Consider the following 18,999-nt stretch of genomic DNA (forward strand, 5'->3'; position numbering starts at 1 on the left):
GTTCATATAAAGGAGTGACACAAACATTGTGTCAGACTACACCTTGGCAGACGTAAGTCTAAGACTGTACATTATGTCTTGTTTCTTAGAAAACCATTTTCCAATATTACTCAGCCTCCCTCTCACACAGATGTCTGTCAGTGTCTTCCTGATATTTGCTATTTGGCAATGAAAAAGTAACCCAGAATCAAGAGCATAACCCGCCAAATCCACCACCTACAAATGTATTAAGTTTGTGTCATCCATGAAGTGCACATAGAAGACTCGAACACAGGTACTTTAGTTTGCACCTCATAGATTCCCTATTCCCTATCAAACACAGGTCTGCATTGGTTTGCATTTCAATTAATTTAGCATCTCTGAGTTCATATTTAGCTATGAAATGCCATGATTTACTGACTATGGATTTATGATGAATCACTGAAGACTCTCCTCCAGTTTCATCTTACAGAGCATCTGAAAAATTGAAGATGACAAGACAGCAAAAGAACAAATTATCCATGCAACTAAGAAAAGAAGGAACCAGGATTTAGTACTTAATAAGGACAAAGACACATGTGACAGGAAACTCTCATTGCAAGTGATGTGACTTTTACAGAGAAGGATTTCACTAATGAGCACTGGGCCGACACTCTCAGGTGGAAGTCGACAGGCAGCCTCTTACTACTCAAGCAATTAATAAATCATCAGGCAAGGTGAAGCAGGAATTCTGAGTAATAGTCTGCATCAGATACATATATTCCCTTATCATTGTGTAAAATATGAATGCTTCTTCCAGTATCACAGACACTTTTTTATAAAGGCAAATCATTCCGATGTATGACAGAGATTCCCTCAGGCTGCAATAAGTGACCAAAAGCAGAACCCATGAGCCCAGCATTTATATATCATTACTGGAGAGACAGAATGCTGACAGGTCATCCAGGTGGCTCAGCTAGCCAGAGAAAATGCTGGGCACAGATTCCACACATGTGTCAACTGAAATCTACTAAAGAGTTTGCCAGTTTCAAATTCAGCTCCCATCATCCTCCTAGTGGAGAAGTAATTAAGCATAGGACTTTTGAGAACTGAAACATCATACTTAATAGCTCTCAGCTCTGTTTTGGCCTGTATCAGCTGTTTTCACTATGCCATAATCCTCAGGAAATGTCTTACTGCAACTCCTGTAAAGTTAACAGGATTAATAGCTTGGATAAACATAAAAGCAAAACTGGAGATCTTGATGCAACCTGTAATAATAAGAGCTGGGGGAGGAGAATTATTTTCTTTTTTTTTTTTTAACTTAAAAATAACAATTTAAAAGATTGAACAACTATTTTACATCTGGAGTCCAGTACAAATGCTGAAATTTGTAGTATTAGGACAAAAGTTTTTGAGGACTTTAGAATCTGAATTCTCTGTGTAGGGAAGCAATTATGCCTAAACATGCAACTGTTACAGCTGCTTTTCCTACATGCTGTGTGGGGAAAAGCAAAGTTGTCAAATCAGTTTTTTCACTCTGAAAATCAAGAGTATTTCATCAAGAACTACATAAGCAAATTGAGTGTATCATGCTACTTGTATAGGTTCACAGAGGCATACCTGCACCATCTTGAGCTGTCACATCTGCACCATGTGTCACCATGATCCTGAGACACTCTGCATGCCCTTTCATGGCTGCCAGGTGAAAACTGGAAGAGAACGTTTACATGTCACTTTTCTTATTATTAAGATACCTTTTCTCTTGCATTCACAAACCACATACTGGCAAGTTCTTTCCTCCGTGTCCTTAGATCTTTTGGCATCTCTCCACTGCCTCCCAAGAAGATAACAGCTCTGGCAGTGAGAGGGAACATCAAAAAGACTTTGTAGTCATACTTTCATACTGCACCTCAAATAATGTGCTCATTTTGGGACCCTTGTTACAAAAAAGATATTGATGTGCTGGAACATGTCCAGAAAAGGGCAATGAGCCTGGCAAAGCATTTAGAAAACCAGTTCTATGAGGAGCGGCTAAGGGAGCTGGGGATGTTTAGTCTGGAGAAAAGGAGGCTCAGGAGGGACCTTATCACCTTCTACAGCTCCCTGAAAGGAGGGTGCAGCCAGGTGGGCGTTGGTCTCTTCTCCCAGGTAACTTGGGACAGGATGAGAGGAAATGGCCTCAAGATGCACCAGGGGAGGTTCAGATTGGACATGAGGAAAAATTTCCTGATTGAAAGGGTTGTCAAACACTGGAAAAGGCTGCCCAGGGAGGTGGTGGAGTTACCATCCCTGCAAGGCTCTTGACCATATTTAAGAGATGTGTATATGCACCACAGGGGGGGGAACACTGTTTAGTGGTGGACTTGGGATGCTGGGTTACTGGTTGGACTCAGAGATCTTAGAGGTCTTTTCCATCCTGAACAATGCCACGACTCTATGATTTTACACAGGCTGCTGTCCCATTAATCCATATCATATACTTTATGTACATCTGGTCCCACACAATTTCTAAACTTATGTCCCTAGTGATGTAATATATCCCCAAAGAATGCCTGGGCTTGGGGAATTAGTAAAGAAAATAGTCACAATAACTGACTTTGTTCTAGTCATTTTAGTCAGTCAGATTTAGTTAGATTTAGTCAGATTTACTTAGATTTTCCCCTTTCAGTGGACAAAATTTAGTTCCTCTAAAACATGATTCTGCAATTCCTTAATTAGACTAAATGAAGTTGTGCTTCTGTACTGTCCTTTATAGAGCTCATCTTTCTTTTGTGTATGGGCGGGGGAAAACACTTTGCTGTATCACCTGGAGAAATCAAAGCTACTGGATATTCATGAGACTATGCCAGAAATGTATTTTTTCCACTTTTGGTTTTGCTGTTCACCCCAATCACCTCTTGTTTAAACGGTGTGAAACTGCAGACGTTACCAACCACACTGTGGCAGGATGCGCTTCCAAGCATCAATTACCTAAGATGTAATTACAGAACAGACCAAAGAAACTACACTGAATTCGAGCGTTTTTACAGCTGAAATTTCATGTTTGACATCCTCAGGCTGGGCACTTCAAGATTCACAGGAGCAGTGCTATGGAGATGCTGCTGACTTAATTTTGCCCTGAAGCAAAACTGAAGGAAAAGCTTCTGAAAACAGAGAAGTTTATATCCTCCTGATGCATAGCATGCCGATGTTGTCAAGTCTTGAGATATGGGCAGACATCCTGTTACCATGTGGGTCCTACCAACCTCAGCCTGATGCACACAAAGCAGTTTTTCAGTGGGAGTAATGTAAAACACAAATTCAGGACAAAACACTTCTAACTGCTATTTCTTTAAGTGTGGAAAGTTAGGACCATCATCAAACATGCACCAAACTGAAAGAGTCAGAATTCCTGGGAGGGATTCTAATATCTTTCAAAGGAAGGTATTAATTTTTAACATCATGCACCCCTGCATAAAAGGGGTTTTCCCATGGAATGTAAAAGAAACATCATAAATCATGGAGCCAGGTCAACTACTTTTAGTTGTATTTAGAAATCTATATTTTGAACAACTGCTTCCTTTAAGTGTTAAAGCTAACATTGAAAGTTCAGCCTGCTAACCAGGAAAACTTGGAACAACAGGCAGGAATGAAATGGGTATTTCAGACACAGAGTCTGTGGACTGCAACACCATGTTTCTCTGAGCCATAGACTTCTTTGTAGCCTTCTTGAAAACTCAGCAGAGAAAGAGACCTACACACGACATCTGGCAAAGAGAGGAGGACTAATCAAAACAGGAGAGCTCCTGGAACAGAGTCCTCTATCAAGGACAGCAACCACCTCACTTCCTACAAGGAGTCCTTCCTTCCACACTGTCTGCTGCTGATTGCAAATGGCAGACAGGCAGCACTTAAGCTTTCAACCCTTCTCTGCAAATATAAAAGTATTCTGTATTCATCCTGTGAATTCTACTGCCATGAACAAATTGAAGAGTTAATGCTTCCAAGAGCACAAGAAGCACTGCTGCTGTCTGTTCTCCAGTCATTCAAAATCAAAACTTCATGTACTTGGTGACCAACGCAAAGTTGTGTAAACATTCTTCTTTGGAAGAAGTGGTTTCTCAGGCTCTGGGAAAATGACTGGGGGAGGGACACAAGAGGAGTCTGACAAATTCCAACACCTCTAATTTAGCCAGCACAACATACCAGCAAATACCAAAACATGTTCAGATACATTTGTATAAACACAAAATACAATCAAATTCACTTATGTATTAGGAAGATAGTGAAGCACGCACTTGGCTAACTTACATTTGACAATATTCATAGTAATAATAAATACCTGAATAATAATAACTTGGCTAAATCTGGGGCACTGAGGTTTTATGGACAGACCGTGTAGGATGGTGCCAAATGCAACATGAACACGCAAGTGCTAAAGGAGTTTTATTTAGGTAAAATCTGACTGCAAAAAAGTATCAGAGAAAAGAAAAATTAACTCTTTTCAGGCTATGCTTCAATGAACATATGAATCCCACCAAAAAAAACCAACTGTCATGGCAGTTCTCAACAAGTCATCACACACACAGATGTTTTATTTCACAAAGAGCTGCTTGCTGTGTGTCTCCTCCCTGCATCATTGTACTGCTACCATCTCTCACATAAACCTGTAGTGAGATATTTTTCCTTAACAGTCTCAAAATAACTGGAAGGGAATGGGGGATACAGTTACTTAACTGCTGGTTTAGTAAACAGAAGTCCTGCTCAACAGAGAGGAGAATGACTCCAGACTGGGGTGAACCTATTATAGTCATATTTAAATTGAACTATTTACAGAGTATTGGACAAAACCTCCCCATTAAGGGGCAATTCTGATTTTAAAGTTAATAACCCCTGGTTTGTTTGTTTGTTTTTTGTTTGGTTGGTTTTTTTTAGTTAGAAAAACCCAAACAAACAAAACACCAGACCCAAAACAAAGAAAACCACAGACTCAAACGTTTGAGTAGTAGGTACTGAGGACTCCTATGTAGCAAGGGAGGCTCTTGAAACAAAGAAGCTTGTCGACATTCATTTCAGTACAGAAAAATTCTTTACAAGCTACATAATTTCCTAAAACATTTGAAAGAAAAGTTTTGCAGGTTTCCAAACACTGGAGTTCTCACCATCTGGACGCCTTAAGGAGTGGCCCATTTTACTTGCATCTTCCATGAATAAACTTTCCTTGACATGAAAACAAACAACTTTTCCTCCCATTTCCTGGTTGTGCAATGACTTAGGTAAACAAAAACAAGCATGTAATGATTTGGACCAAGGGCCACACTGAGGGTTGGATTCTCATTCAGCTGAAAATCCCATTACAACATAATTCATTTTCCCTTCACAATAGATAAGCATGTTATTGCCACTTAGAGCCACATCTTGATAGCCCAGCCTGAACTGATTTGAGACAGACTTCTTTTATTGCTGTAAAACATTTCTGTTCTTCCTGAGGGGCAGGATGGTCTTTTATTATTGTATTGAGACCTTTAGGTGAGCAGAGGAGCAGCTACCGTTCCCAGTGGTTCAAGACCCACCTCTGCAGCAGATGAAAGATCATTAGGTTGACACTGCTTTTATCCTGTTGGGAACGTACAAGTCTCATAATTACTCAGTCCTTAATGAGAAAAAGTGAAAAATTATGTTTGTTGTGAGGAATGAAAAGCCCAGTTGGTGTAAACAGGCCTTTAGAGTAAGAGTGAACTCATTTCGTGAGATTCAGGTTCAATTGGAGAGCAGCTACATGACTATCACCTCAAAATCTTGTCAGGACCTCAAATTTCTTGACCTGAAATGCTACTCACATAAAAATCCCACATTGATATATGTTTTTTATGACACTTGCTGCCTGAACAGAGGGCACAGCTGTGTATGACATCCCTGAACTAATCTGAAGCAGCAGATTTCTTAGGAATCTAAGAACAGATAAGAGATGTCAATGGTGGAACACTTACAGCTGTCCTAAACAAGCCCATCCCTTATTCAGGGAAAAGGACCTTTTCCACATTTTGGTTACAAAATTAAGCCAGCGAGGGAATGAAGACTTCTTTAACCAGCATCAGACAAAGCGCAAGAGTTCTGATAGAGCCAGTCTTTGTCAAAAGACCAATAATGAGTGTTTTCAGAAATTATTTAAATGTCAGTCTAACTTATATGAAAAAGGACTTTAATTTTTAGTACTCGGCTCACATAAGACTTTTCTTTACAAATCATTACACCATAAGTAGAAGAACAGAAACAATCCCCATTTAGGGGTTAGACCTGTAAAACTATAGCTGATGGCAATTGCTAAGGTGGTATTAGCAGTAAGACATGGGCCTGCTATATTCAGGTTCTCTGCTTAACCATTTGCAGAGCTACTTCCTGCAAATCCTCTTACTGAATGTTATTTTGACAGCTGGCTCAAAACAACTGGGTGGTCCATATATCTAGGGGAAGCGCCACAAAAGTAAAGCGGAACATGATAAAATCAGAAAAAATAAATATCAAGTCTTAATTTAAGACAGTAACCTTCTAACAAGGAAATTTTCATTTGTGGAAAGAAAAACAAGAGGGAAAAAAGCAGAAAAATTATACCAAATCAAAGGGTTCAATCTCTGTTTGGCAAGGTCATGCTCCAGAGTTTTTTTCTGGGCAGAATTAGCATTCTCTGTAACACAGATTTTCTCCAGGGCCTGAAAGTAGTTCAACACACTACTTACCAAAATCCAAAGCAAATAAAGGACATGGCTGAATTATGGATGCTAAGTGAATACTGTATTTGCTGTTTCCTATTATGACAAACATGGAACCCAGTCAAACTTACATGCAAGTATATAATACTATTGTTCTCTGTCATTTTAATCGGAGTGCTCTGAAAATATTTTAAGTGCAAGAATGTTTGAAAAACACTATGAACTCATATACACTCATTGTCAAGGTTTATTTTGAGTAAAAACATCCCTCCCCAAGGCAGATCACTCTTCTTCATTTTCTAATGGATATCAACCCTTTGTTGACTTTTAAAAAGTCTAACTTGTCTGCCAGCAGTTTGATGATTTATAGTTTCCCCACCGACCAATACCTTCACACAAACAAACAAGAATAGTAAAATAAAGATACAGAGCTGCCTAGAGACCTTGTATTGCTGATTAAAAAAAAAAAAAAAAATATATATATATATATATATATAAATGGAAGATATTTAAGCTTTGCTACTACCAGATCAAACAGGCAAGCAATTCACCAGCTATCTCAACCACAAAGTGACTTACTGATAACCTGGCTGACTTTCTGAACTGACTAGAGCTTTTATATATTTTAGAAGCAGCTCCTCGCTTACACTGCTATCCCTCAAGGCCTCAACTCCTCCTTCAAAAACAACAGCTAAAATAAACACAGTAGATGATATCTAGCTTTTGATGGCTTTCCACCACAGGCTGAGTGGCAGAAGTGCCAGAGTTCCCAAGACCTGACCTGAAGGAGAAAGGGCCATGAGTCACTACTAGAGCAGCACCTTCTGTGCATGAAGAAAATACCTGGTGTCACACAGGAGGAAGTCCAATGTGGTTTCCTCTCACATGTGGCACCATGACCAGTCACTGTAGAAGAATACGGTTTACTGACCTGTGAAGGGCCTGAGATTTTATCAGCATTAAAACAATCTTGGAAGTAAGCCCTTTTTGACACACCCTGAACTTAATAATAGAAAAATTACCACCTTCAGAATAAATGATTGGGAAAGTCCCAGGACCAGAATGGTCCTGAAACTGGAGGTTTCTGCTTTCCTCTGCAAGCCTTCTCTGGGTCCTGCCTCCTCCTTGCACCAGCACAGGTAGGTAGGTCACTGTGTGGCTGGCGAGCTGGCACAGTGAACAAAATCAGTTGAAAACCAAAGCTGCCTTCCACTGTTTCATCACACAGCACAGATGCAGTCTGTCAGTGAAAAATAAGGAGCAGCACATAGAATTTCACCTTATACCTAAAATTAAACCATGGATGTTTCACCATGAAAGTCAAAAGAATCTTCATCTTTTCCTGACTGCATTATCAAGATACTGTCACTCAATCTGAGACAATACATGCCTCAAGGAGAACCAGTCATTTAATTATGGAGGACCTCTACAGATGTTTGGCAGATCAGACTGCCTTAAATAAAATCAGACATCTACAGCTAATCACTATCAATACTTACTAGTTCTTTGGGGTTTTTTATTATTTTCTTTAAACAAATAAAAATTACAGCTTCACACTGCACCCATTTTATCTCCTCCCAATAGTAACTGTAAAAAATGTGGCTTTTCAAAAATGGTGGCAGTCCATGTCATTATCCTGTCATTCACATACATGAAGCCGAAAAAGTGCAAAAATAGTCTTAGGAAAAAGAGAGGAAATACATTTTGTTTTCATATCAGAGGTGGTACCAGTACAAGCTGGGAAAATTATGTTTTCAGAGTTTTAAAACATTCAATCAATGAGTTGCTGCAAACAACTTCTAGAGTGCAGTGCAAGATCTTAAGAAGTTGACAGAGGCAGGTATGAAGTTACCAGGAGCTGTGTGAGATTATTTTCCCCTCTCCCCGCTTTAGCACCAGCCACTGCAAAGTGAACTGCTGCACACAGCCTGTGTCCTTCTGTTTTAACATGAGATGGCATCTGCCCTGTCCCAGTACACACAGAATCCTCTGGTAAAAACCCTGCATCCACCTTCTGTGTCAGCCTGCATTCTGGGACAGCTTTCAAAAAAACAACAAAACCAAGAAATCCACCACTGAAACCAAAACAAATGCAGTTTTCATGCTTTGCACCATAGCATGAAAAGTCTTGTTCCAATCATACACACCTCGAGCTATAGGACATTAATAAAAGGCAAGCCTCTTTAATGGCTGTTTTCTTATTAGAAAAGAAACAATTGCATCATGCAACACAGGAGCTGGCAAGCTACAGACTCCTGATTTTAGCCTTCAAACTCAGCAAAATATCCACCCAGCTGCTCTTCAGAGAGATTTCTGGGATCCCTAGCAGCTTTATACTTTTCATTCTCAGGTTGTGCTCCAGCAGTTCCATTTTCATAGAGAGTTTTCTTTGGCAAACTCTATTACCACAGTAACACAAACTCCCATTTCAAGTCTGAAATGTATGGACTTCCCTTCCATGTACCATTAATTGTAAACATAAGTGCTCACAATTTAGATTTATCACATAAAGTTTCTTGCACAGTGTCTATTTAAAATTCCTCAGTAACTAATGTCAGCAAAATGCAACAGAGATTCTGCAAGCAGAAGCTTCAGGGCACTCCTAGGTGTTGACAGAAAGTCTGTAGTTTTGACATACTTCTTTTATTTTTGGAGTTGTAGGGCAGGAAAATTAACAAAGTACAACAAACGATGAATTCTCAAAAAGCTTAAAGAACCCAGAAATCTGTGCAGTGTGGCCTGAGCCTCCAAAGACAAGTACTGAGGGATAAGGAAGGCAGATAAGTAAGGAAGATTCCTTCTGATAGTTTAAGACCACATCCCACATATAAAGTCCAAACAGGTGCACAGTTACCTTCTCCATATACCTGCCTTCTGGCACAACATCCTTTTAGGGGTGAAATCCCTGAGGATGTGCCCAGGTCAAGATGACTTTCCTCATGAAGCTGGATAAAACCAGCTAGCCACCTTCAGCCCTTTCAAGACCCAACAGAGTTCAAAGTTAAAATTAAGCCCAAAAATGAGAGCAATGATTACTGTCTCCCCCGGCCTTTATCCTCCAACACAACTCACTTGGTACTGCTGTCTGTGGGTCAGCAATTCCAAATAATCACCACAGTATATGGAAAGTCATGAATATTAGAGCAACAAAATCCCAAACTGTGTTGGCATAACAAGAGGCCAGGAAAAGGCTGGAAAGAGTGAGAGCAGTTGAGTAAAGGTTAATCTAAACCCAAATATTTTTGTAGCATGAAAATCCAGCAAGGCTTAAGAACTGCACTTAGTGCTCCAAGAACTGATGAGTATGTATATCCTTATGAACCTGAGGGACATTGACAAAGGATGGCTCAGGGTTATGTGTTGTGCTTCATGTTTCTGTACCTTTTACACTCATAGTACTTTCCATCTCTTCAGATTTGAAGCAACAGTTTGGATTCACTTTTTTTTATTAAGCTGTACAAAGTGAACTTCTCTTACTTCATAGGATAATTACAAAGCAAGTGCAATAATATGTACACATACTAATTAATCTACTTATAACACATTCCTCAAAGACCACTCATTAATATGACCTCTTTATTATTTTTTTAAATAAACTCTTTAGATTATTATGACAATATCATTTTTATTTTGTATTTCATAGTAACTATACTACTTAAGATTCCATATTTCTGAAGAGGAGTAGGGACTGGACCACAGTCTTGTGCAGGAAAATGCAACTTCAGAGCTTTTCTACATTTTTCAGTTAGTTTCCAGCTACTTTTCAGCAGTTTCCTAACACAGACTGCACCTGTAAAGAAGGTAGCAGAAAACAGATTGAAGCATAAGTCCAATAAATCAGCAGCCACCATCACAGTCTATTGCCTGAGACCTCAGTTCAAAGTTTAAAAAAAAATTAAGTAAATTCAACATTTGCACATTGCTCTGTTTCGGCTGTCTACTCCCCTTCCTAGATTAGAGTACATTTCCCCTTCCTAGATTAGAGTACATTTTTAAGCCAGTAACAGCCAGTGGGTATAATTAAAATCTACACATACAGCTCATTTGGTTGCATAAGTCTTTGAAAAACGTGTAAAACAACTGCAGCCCATTATGCAGATACAAATCTGAAGAACAACTGCAGCCTTAACCCTGTCCCCCCCAGCCTTACAGAGGCTGATTCTGGCCCAACCCACAAGAGGCACGCTTCCTTCATGGCTCTCCTGCCAGCTCAGATAGGACAAGTGCAGAGAGTAGCCACAGCGTTCCCCACGGGAAAGTGGGGCGCTGGGTTTTGCCTCCACTTGAGCCAAACTGCAGCTGTTTCAACCCAGGCATACAAAAACTTCCAACCATCCAGGCCGTGCTCTGATCCAAGCAACTGACAAACTTGCTGAAAGCTGGCCAGGTCTGGCAAAATCTGGGTATTTGGCAACTCTGCAAATGGAGCTGCTTTAACAGGGAATTCCAGCAGCTGCCTGATGCTGCATTACAGGTTTGGCTGATCCTACCCGTGGGCAGGAGGCTCACAGGCTACCCAAACATGAGTATAAGGGCCCTTCAGAAGAAGATTTGATTCCCTCTGAGATGACAGCCCTACTAAAAGACAATGAAACACAACTCTTCTCAAGAATAGCCATCAGCTGTGTGAAAAAGCAAACATAGAACAGAAGACGCAAGCTGGCTCCTACAAGAAATTGCAGACTGATTGTTTTGTCTTTGAACTTTAGATATCATCTGCACAAAGCCCCACGTATGTAAGATGCAAAACCCATCGGGAGGCTTCTCAATGCTCAGAGAACTTTATATGGAATAGGGAGTTTGTTCTTTAAATACATGGAATTTGTTTGATTTACAACATAGGAAATCACTAAAGAGATAATGTAAAAAGTTTCAGTTTGCCAGAAATTTAGGATCATTGTAACTGAAATCCAACTAAAGATGATTAATTTCTGTCTCTTCAGAAGATGGCCCCTTCTCTTTTTTCTTTCCCTTAATAATAAGAATGTATAAAAATGCTAAAATGTCTTGTAAAAATTGCTTTTAAAATGTGTATAATAGAGCCTGGGTGCTGTTGATTTCAAATCCTGTCAAAAGTGTAGGCAAGAACTAAAAACTGGAATATGAAGTTTTCGAACTCTAGTTGAAGGGGTCAAGTGAGGGGTCATGTGCTCAAAACCAACAGAAATGGTCTATGCAGTTTAAGTCAAGAGCCTGGAACAAACCACTGTCACAAATTCCACTGCATGGATCTCATTTAAAAGCCTGCATGATTGTCAATACAGTGGTGTTTGTAGGCAATGTGGATTTTTTCATGTATTGCCAAATTATAAAATCAAAGTTAAGTATTGCTCCTCTGTTGTGGAGATAAAAGCATTCCCTCTCACCCTACATTAACAATCAGCTCATACTGAACATAATAAAATGTTAATTAGCCCAATTTAGCATCCTGGCAGTGGACAGATTCATCCAACCATGGCCTGGAGTTTCATTAGCATTTCTGAGCATTTGTCTAAAGTAGAAAGCAATTTTTCAGGAAACTTAATATCAACATCTAAATTAAATTACATCCCTAACAATGCTGCAGGGCAGGGGAAGGGACAAAAAATGAACAATCATGATTTGAACCTAAAAAGAACTTCAGAAAAGATTTAGAGAGACAAAAGCTTTTACACCCAGATCTCCCATGGAAATAAACTTTACAAGAAATTTTGGAATAAGAACCAGATTTTAGCCATCTGTTGGCTAGAGATAGAACAAAGGTTGAGATCCTGGTGGTCTTTCTTACTTTGTCCATATTTGGAAACCTAGACATTATTGCGACCATCTGGACCATCATAAATTAAACACTGTGATAAAAGTAAATTAATTTTTTTTTTTCCTCAGAGATCAAATCAATCATGTACAGCTCTTCAGCAGCCTGACTCTTGCATTCATGTGAATCTACATGACATACTTTCATAGCCAACTTCTCTACCTGGGCAGTGATGTCTTGCCACAGTTCAGCAGCCCAGATAGGTTTCCATCTGCACAGCCTATCGGTCCTTTTCTGTTGGTCCAGCCACACCCACAGAGTGTTTGCCAACATCCACAAGTCAGTGTAGAGGTAGAGCACTGTCCATTTCTCTCATTCAGTGATACGTAAAGCTAGCAGGATGACTTTTAGCTCTGCTTCGGTGCCCATCACTTCTGAGGCAGCTCAACCCCTCCATAAACTACTAGAATCTCTTACTCAGTTGGGGTATAACTGGCTTCAAATCCTCTGTATCCCAGACTCCATAACCCAAGAGGTTGTCCTTGAGTCTCCCCAGGTCCCTTCTGCCACAAGCTCCAGGAAGGACCATTCTCCCCGGCTGTAGCGTAGAGCACATTCCTCACATCCTGCCCCGTTCTGACTGGCCCAAGGGCTACTGCATGGGCAATCTCCCACTTGAATTGTTCAAAAACTTCTTGTTGTTCATGACCCCATTTGAAATCATTCTTCTTCCATGTCACTTGATAGAGAGGGCTGACAATCTGACTGTGCTCTGCAATATGCATTCCCCAAAAACCCACAGTGCCTCAGAAAGCCTGTCTTTTCTTCTACCTGGTTGACAGGGACATAGCAGCTATTTTGTTGGCCACACCCACTGGAATCTGATGACTTTTATCCTCCCCTTTTACTCCTAAAACTGAATTTCCTGGGCAGGTCCCTTGATCTTGCTTTGCTTTATGGTAAAGCCAGCCTTCAGGAGAATCTGGATCATCTTCTCCGCCTTACCAAAAATTCCCCTGCCGTGTTCCCCCACACAATGATGTCATCAATGTACTGGAGATGTTCTGGAACCTCACCCTTTTCTAGTGCAGCCTAGATCGGTCCATGGCAGATGGTGGGACTGTGCTTCCACCCCTGGGGCAGTCAGTTCCAGGTGTACTGCACACCCCTCCAGGTGAAGGCAAACTGAGGCCTGCACTCTGCTGCCAGAGGAATGGAGAAGAATGCATTGGCAATGTCAGTGGTGGACAATGACATTTTGCTGCCTTGGGCTCCAGTTCATACTGCAGTTCCAGCAAGTTGGGCACAGCAGCACCCAGTGATGGTGTGACTTTGATCAAGCCTTGATTGTCCACTGTCAGTCTCCACTCTCCACTGGACTTATGCCCTGGCTGCACGGTGCTGGCTATTAAAGGGTGATTTGTGGCTTGTTAACAGAGAGGGTCTCATGAGTGAAGTGGAGACTGGTGGCCATCTTGGCCACAGAGACGATAAAGCAATCAAGTTTAGAATCTCTGTTGACAGGAGGAGAAGTGCCAGCAAACCTCCAGCCCTGGACGTGAGGAGAGCAGACATCAGGCTGCTCAGGGAATTAGTGAGTAGGGCCCCCTTGGAAAATACTTTTGTATGTGCTGGGGTCCATCAATGCTGGTCACTTTCTAAGCATCAGCTCCTAAGGGCACAGGAGCAGGGAATTCTAAGAGTTGGAAGTCAAGTAAATGAGGCAGAAGGCCAGCTTGGCTAAGCAATGAGCTTGGAAATAAGGTGAAAAAAGGTTTATGTCCACCTTGTGGTGTGGGTCACGTGATACAGGAAGAATACAGATGCTGCTGCCACTGCAAGGAGAAAATTCATGCAGCCAAAGCTCAACTGGAGTTGAAGCTGTTCAGAACCGTGCAGGACAACTGAACGGGTTATTTTTAAATACATTAATGGCAAAATGCAGGTCAGAAATAAGACCAGCCTGTTACAGGATGAGGATGGCCACCTCGCAAACAGGGACATGGACAAGGCAGAAATGTGTAATGTCTGTCTTCAACACTGACAACAGGCTAAAGGGTCCCCAGTGGCCTGAGCTGGAGGACATGGCTGCGAGAAAGATCTGTGCTCAGCTGACCATGAACTTGTGCGGGATCTGCTGCTCCAGCTGGATCCCTATAAATCCATAGGGCCTGATGGGATTCATTCAAGAATACCCAAAGAGCTGGTTGATGTCATCACAAGGCCTCTCTCAAAGACTTTTCAACTGTCCTGGGAATCCGGAGAGGTCTCAGCTGACTGGAAGCTGACTAATGTTGTCTGAGTTTTCAAAAAGAGCAAGAAGGAGGACCCTGGAAATTACAGTCTCACTGCAGTGCCCAGTAAAATCACAGAAGAGATTCTTCCGGGAGGTATTGAAAAACACCTGGAGGACAAGGCAGTCATTGATCACAGCTAATGAGGCTTCATGTGGGGAAAGTCCTGCTTGTGAAACCTAACTTCCATTCATGACAAGGACTTGTGAAACCCACCTAGCTGATCAAGGGAAGCCAGTTAAAGTTATTTTTATCTATTTGCATTTCAGCAAAGCTTTTGATACTCTCTCACAGGATCCTTCTGGACAAAATGCCCAGCTCACAGCTGGATAAACACACCATGTGATGGGTGAGCAGCTGGCTCACAGGTGGGGCACAAAGGGTTACAGTGAATGGGGTGACACCAGACTGGGGACCTGTCACCTGTGGGGTTCCACAGGGCTCCATCCTTGGCCCTGTGCTCTCCAATATCTTCATAAATGACTTGGACACCTTAGTGGGACACCTTGGAAGGGATACTAAGTAGGTTTGCAGATGATTGTGAGGAGCTGTTGACTCCCTAAAAGGCAGAGAGGCCCTGCAGAGAGACCTCAACAAATCAGAGGGCTCAGCAATCACCAACTGTATGGAGTTTAACAAGGGATTCTGCACCTGGGATGGGGCACCCCTGATTGTGTGTATAGACTGGGGAAGGAGATGCCACAGAAAGGGACCTGGGGCTCTGGGTCAAGTTGAACACGAGTCAGCAGTGCCCTGGCAGCCAGGAGGGCCAACCCTGTCCTGGGGGGCATCAGGTACAGCATCGCCAGCCGGGCAAGGGAGGGGATTGTCCTGCTCTGCTCTGAGCTGGGGCAGCCTCACCTCGAGTGCTGGGGCAGTTTTGGGTGCCACAGTGTAAGAAAGGCATTAAACCATTAGAGAGTAACCAAATGATGGCCAGGAGGATGCTGAAGGGTCTGGAGGAGAAGCTGTGTGAGGAGTGGCTGAGACTGAGGGGAGACCTCATTGCAGCTACAGCTCCCTCACGAGGGGAAACAAAGGGGCAGGCACTGATCTCTTCTCTGTGGTGACCAGTGATAGAACCTGAGGGAATGGCCTCGTTGTGTCAGAGGAAGTTTAGGTTGGATATCAGGAAAAGATTCCTCACCCAGAGGATGGTTGGGCACTGAACAGGCTCCCCAGGGCAGTGGTCACAGCACCAGCCTGACAGAATTCCAAATGTTTGGACAATGCTCTCAGGCACATGGTGTGACTCTTGGTGGGTCTGGTGCAGGGACAGGACTTGCACTTTGATGATCCTTGGGGGCCCCACCCAACTCAGATTATGCTATCATTCTATGTGTTCTTCCAATAGCTTCTTTTAAGGTAAATATTATTACATACAAGGAAACATTCTCTCTCAAAGGTAATTAAAACATTATCTACTTTTTGAAAAGTGATGTTCTTCATGCCACTTGTCCCCACCTCCTTATACAGTAAGATCCAAAAGGAAGAAAACAAAAATGAATACTATGTACATAATAAATATCAAGTATTTGCAGTTGGAATATGCTCCAAAATTTATTTTTAGTTCAGCCTCCAAGACATGAACATTTTCTTTCAAATGAAAATATATCTTTTCTATTAACTGCTATTGGCAATAGTTTTGTGAAAGAATCCTTAAAGAGAAAATTTGCAGGGGTTTCTAAAGCTTTTTTTGTACTATTGTCAGAGTAATTTTATTAAACAACAGCTGATTCAATTGCAATTCTAAAACAATGTACAGAGATCTATTTTTTTCACTTAACAGCCAAAAGCATTTAATTCTAGTTTAGTACCTTGCAGAAACATGTAAACATGGCAGTAATGGATTGGCACACTGACAAAATAACTTCAGGACAAGGAAGTGCTATCATTTATACACTGTAAATCCCTTCCAAATTCATTCCCTCACCCTCGTCCCTCCACTTCCCCTCAATAATGGCAGTAGCTTCTTAAAATAACAGCCTATTTGAACACTTGATCTTGTGGAAAATGCAGCACATGAATTAATCCAATCCTATCTTTCCTGAAAGGGATCTCTTTGAAAACCCTTTTTTCGTTAGTTTAAGTGAATTTAAATGATCAAATTCCAAGCTGGAAAGCCTCATTTTGTTGTTTAAGGAAGCTGGACCAAAAGAAAAAAACAACCAACCTATCTGGCAAAGTAAGACTACAACGACAGAGTCAGATTTCCAGATAGGTTCTATTACAACTATGCTTGGCAATAGTCTCTGCAATGTAAGTGGGAGCAACAATGGGACTGTGTCAACTTATGCCAAAGGTGGATTTGCTCCATGGCCTTAAAAGTGATTTATTGTGTATAGAAAGAACTTAGGCAGGGTGATGGTGTGGAAAGTCAAGTGAGTCTTAAAAAACCATAATTTCATTACTCTGACAAGGTATTTTTTAAACACTTTTTTTTAAAGAGATACTGCTGAGGAGTTAAACGTTCTAATGAAAATTTGTAAATATTATCTCTAAAAAATACCTACCTTAATACTAATATCTAAATTAATGAGGTACCCAAATCTTATTAATTTAAGCATCTCTATTTTATTGCATGTAGACAAGTCACAAAGTAAAAGTCCTAAGGGACAGGGACTAAAGAGGACACAAAGAGGAAATTTAGGTGGTAATGTCCAAAACTGAGCCAAAGCTGCAGTACATCATAGCAGGACTCAGTGGGATGATATATACAGTACTCAGCAGGACAAATAAAGAAAATCCTCAGTTCTGGTCTCTGTTCCTCTCAGTCCAAGCATTTATAATAGGAAGCCATCTGATTATAAAATAAGAACTTAAAAGTGCCTCTCTAAGCATGAAAAATTATCCTCTCCACCTTCTGTTTAAAATAATGCACTACATTATTAAATCTCAAAAATCAGGACCGTACTGAAAACTTTGTTTGTAGGGTTGTTAGCAAAAAGAATGAGAAAGAAAAGTCTTAAAAGAAACATGTCACACCTTAAGGGAACAATGATGGAGCTAACAAGCCTGTATCGCAATGTGTAATTGTTTCTCCTTTTTGCTTTCAAGCACATTCCAAGTCTTTAATCACATTATGCAGTCTGTTACATAATTGAATCCATCACATTCTTCTGGTTAGTCAGCTTCATCCTAACTCTGTAAACAAATGAATCAATGTACACTCGCAGGGATCAATAGACCACTCATCCAAAGAGCTCCCTTCCCACACAGCACTGCAGATAACTTCCTAAAACGTAACCAATGAAACCACATGAGCCTCACGAGGTTCAACAAGGCCAAGTGATGGTCCTGCACCTGGGGCAGGGCAAACCCAAGCACAGACACAGGCTGGGCAGAGAATGGACTGAGAGCAGCCCTGCCAAGATGGACTTGGGGGTGCTGTTGGACAAGCGGCTGGACATGAGCTGACAGTGTCAGCTCACCGCCCAGAAATAATATCCTGCTCTGCATCAAAATACTTCTGTGGGCAGCAGGTCAAGGGAGGTGATCCTGCCTCTCTACTTTGCCCTCATGAGACCCCTCCTGGAGCACTGGTCCATCCTGTAAATCCATGTCTCTCCAGGCTGGAGACAAGAGTGTTTTGTAGGACAGTGTCAAGTGCTTTGCACAAGTCCAGGCAGATGATATTGCTGCTCTTCCCCTCATGCACCAGTGCTGTAACCCAGCTGTAGGAGGCCATCAAATTTGTCAGGCACTATTTGCCTTTATTGAAGCCATGTTGGCTGTCACCAATCACTGCCTTATTTACCATGTGCAAGGCTCATAGGAGGAGGGTCTGAGGAGACCTTGTAGCACCTTCCAGTACCTAAGTGGGAACCTACAAGAAAGCTGGAGAGAGACCTTTTACAAGGGAATGTAGAGATAGGACAAGGTGAATGGCTTCAAACCAAAATAAGGGTGGGTTTAGATGAGCTAACAGGAAGAAATTCTTTACTGTGAAAGAGGTGAGGCACTGCAAGAGGTTGCCCAGAGAGGCTGTGGAAAAACCATTCCTGAAGTGCTCAGTGCCAGGCTGGACGGTGCTTTGAGCAACTTGATCAAGTGTGGGTGTCCTTGTGCATGGCAGGGGGATTGGAACAAGATGATCTTTAAGGTCTCTTCCAACCCAAGCCATTCTGTGATTCTATGAAATCTCAGCACAGGGGTGGACAGCTCTCCGCAAAAGCCCTGTGCAGATCATGATTTCCCAGCACAGGAGTCATTGATGTTACAGGTGGGGTAGCTAACAAACCAGCACCATGCTCTTGCAGCACACCAACAGACCCCAGTGCTGGGCTGCAGAAGGGTCTGTGCTTCTAAGCAGAGCTTCTGA

At 41.6% G+C, this 18,999-nt stretch overlaps 1 protein-coding gene across 5 annotated transcripts in view; it reads right to left on the reverse strand.

Annotated features, from left to right (window-relative positions):
- The window catches only part of RAI14 (retinoic acid induced 14), an 87,028-nt gene that overhangs the window by 18,062 nt on the left and 49,967 nt on the right, over window positions 1-18,999 (reverse strand). For all 5 annotated transcript variants that reach the window (XM_048291673.1, XM_048291671.1, XM_048291668.1 and 2 more), the window contains one exon: window positions 1,582-1,670. In XM_048291673.1, the coding sequence (XP_048147630.1) occupies window positions 1,582-1,670 (89 nt within the window). The remainder of the gene's footprint in view (window positions 1-1,581; window positions 1,671-18,999) is intronic.

The sequence above is a fragment of the Corvus hawaiiensis genome, chromosome Z (genome assembly GCF_020740725.1).
Source record: "Corvus hawaiiensis isolate bCorHaw1 chromosome Z, bCorHaw1.pri.cur, whole genome shotgun sequence".
NCBI lineage: Eukaryota > Metazoa > Chordata > Aves > Passeriformes > Corvidae > Corvus > Corvus hawaiiensis.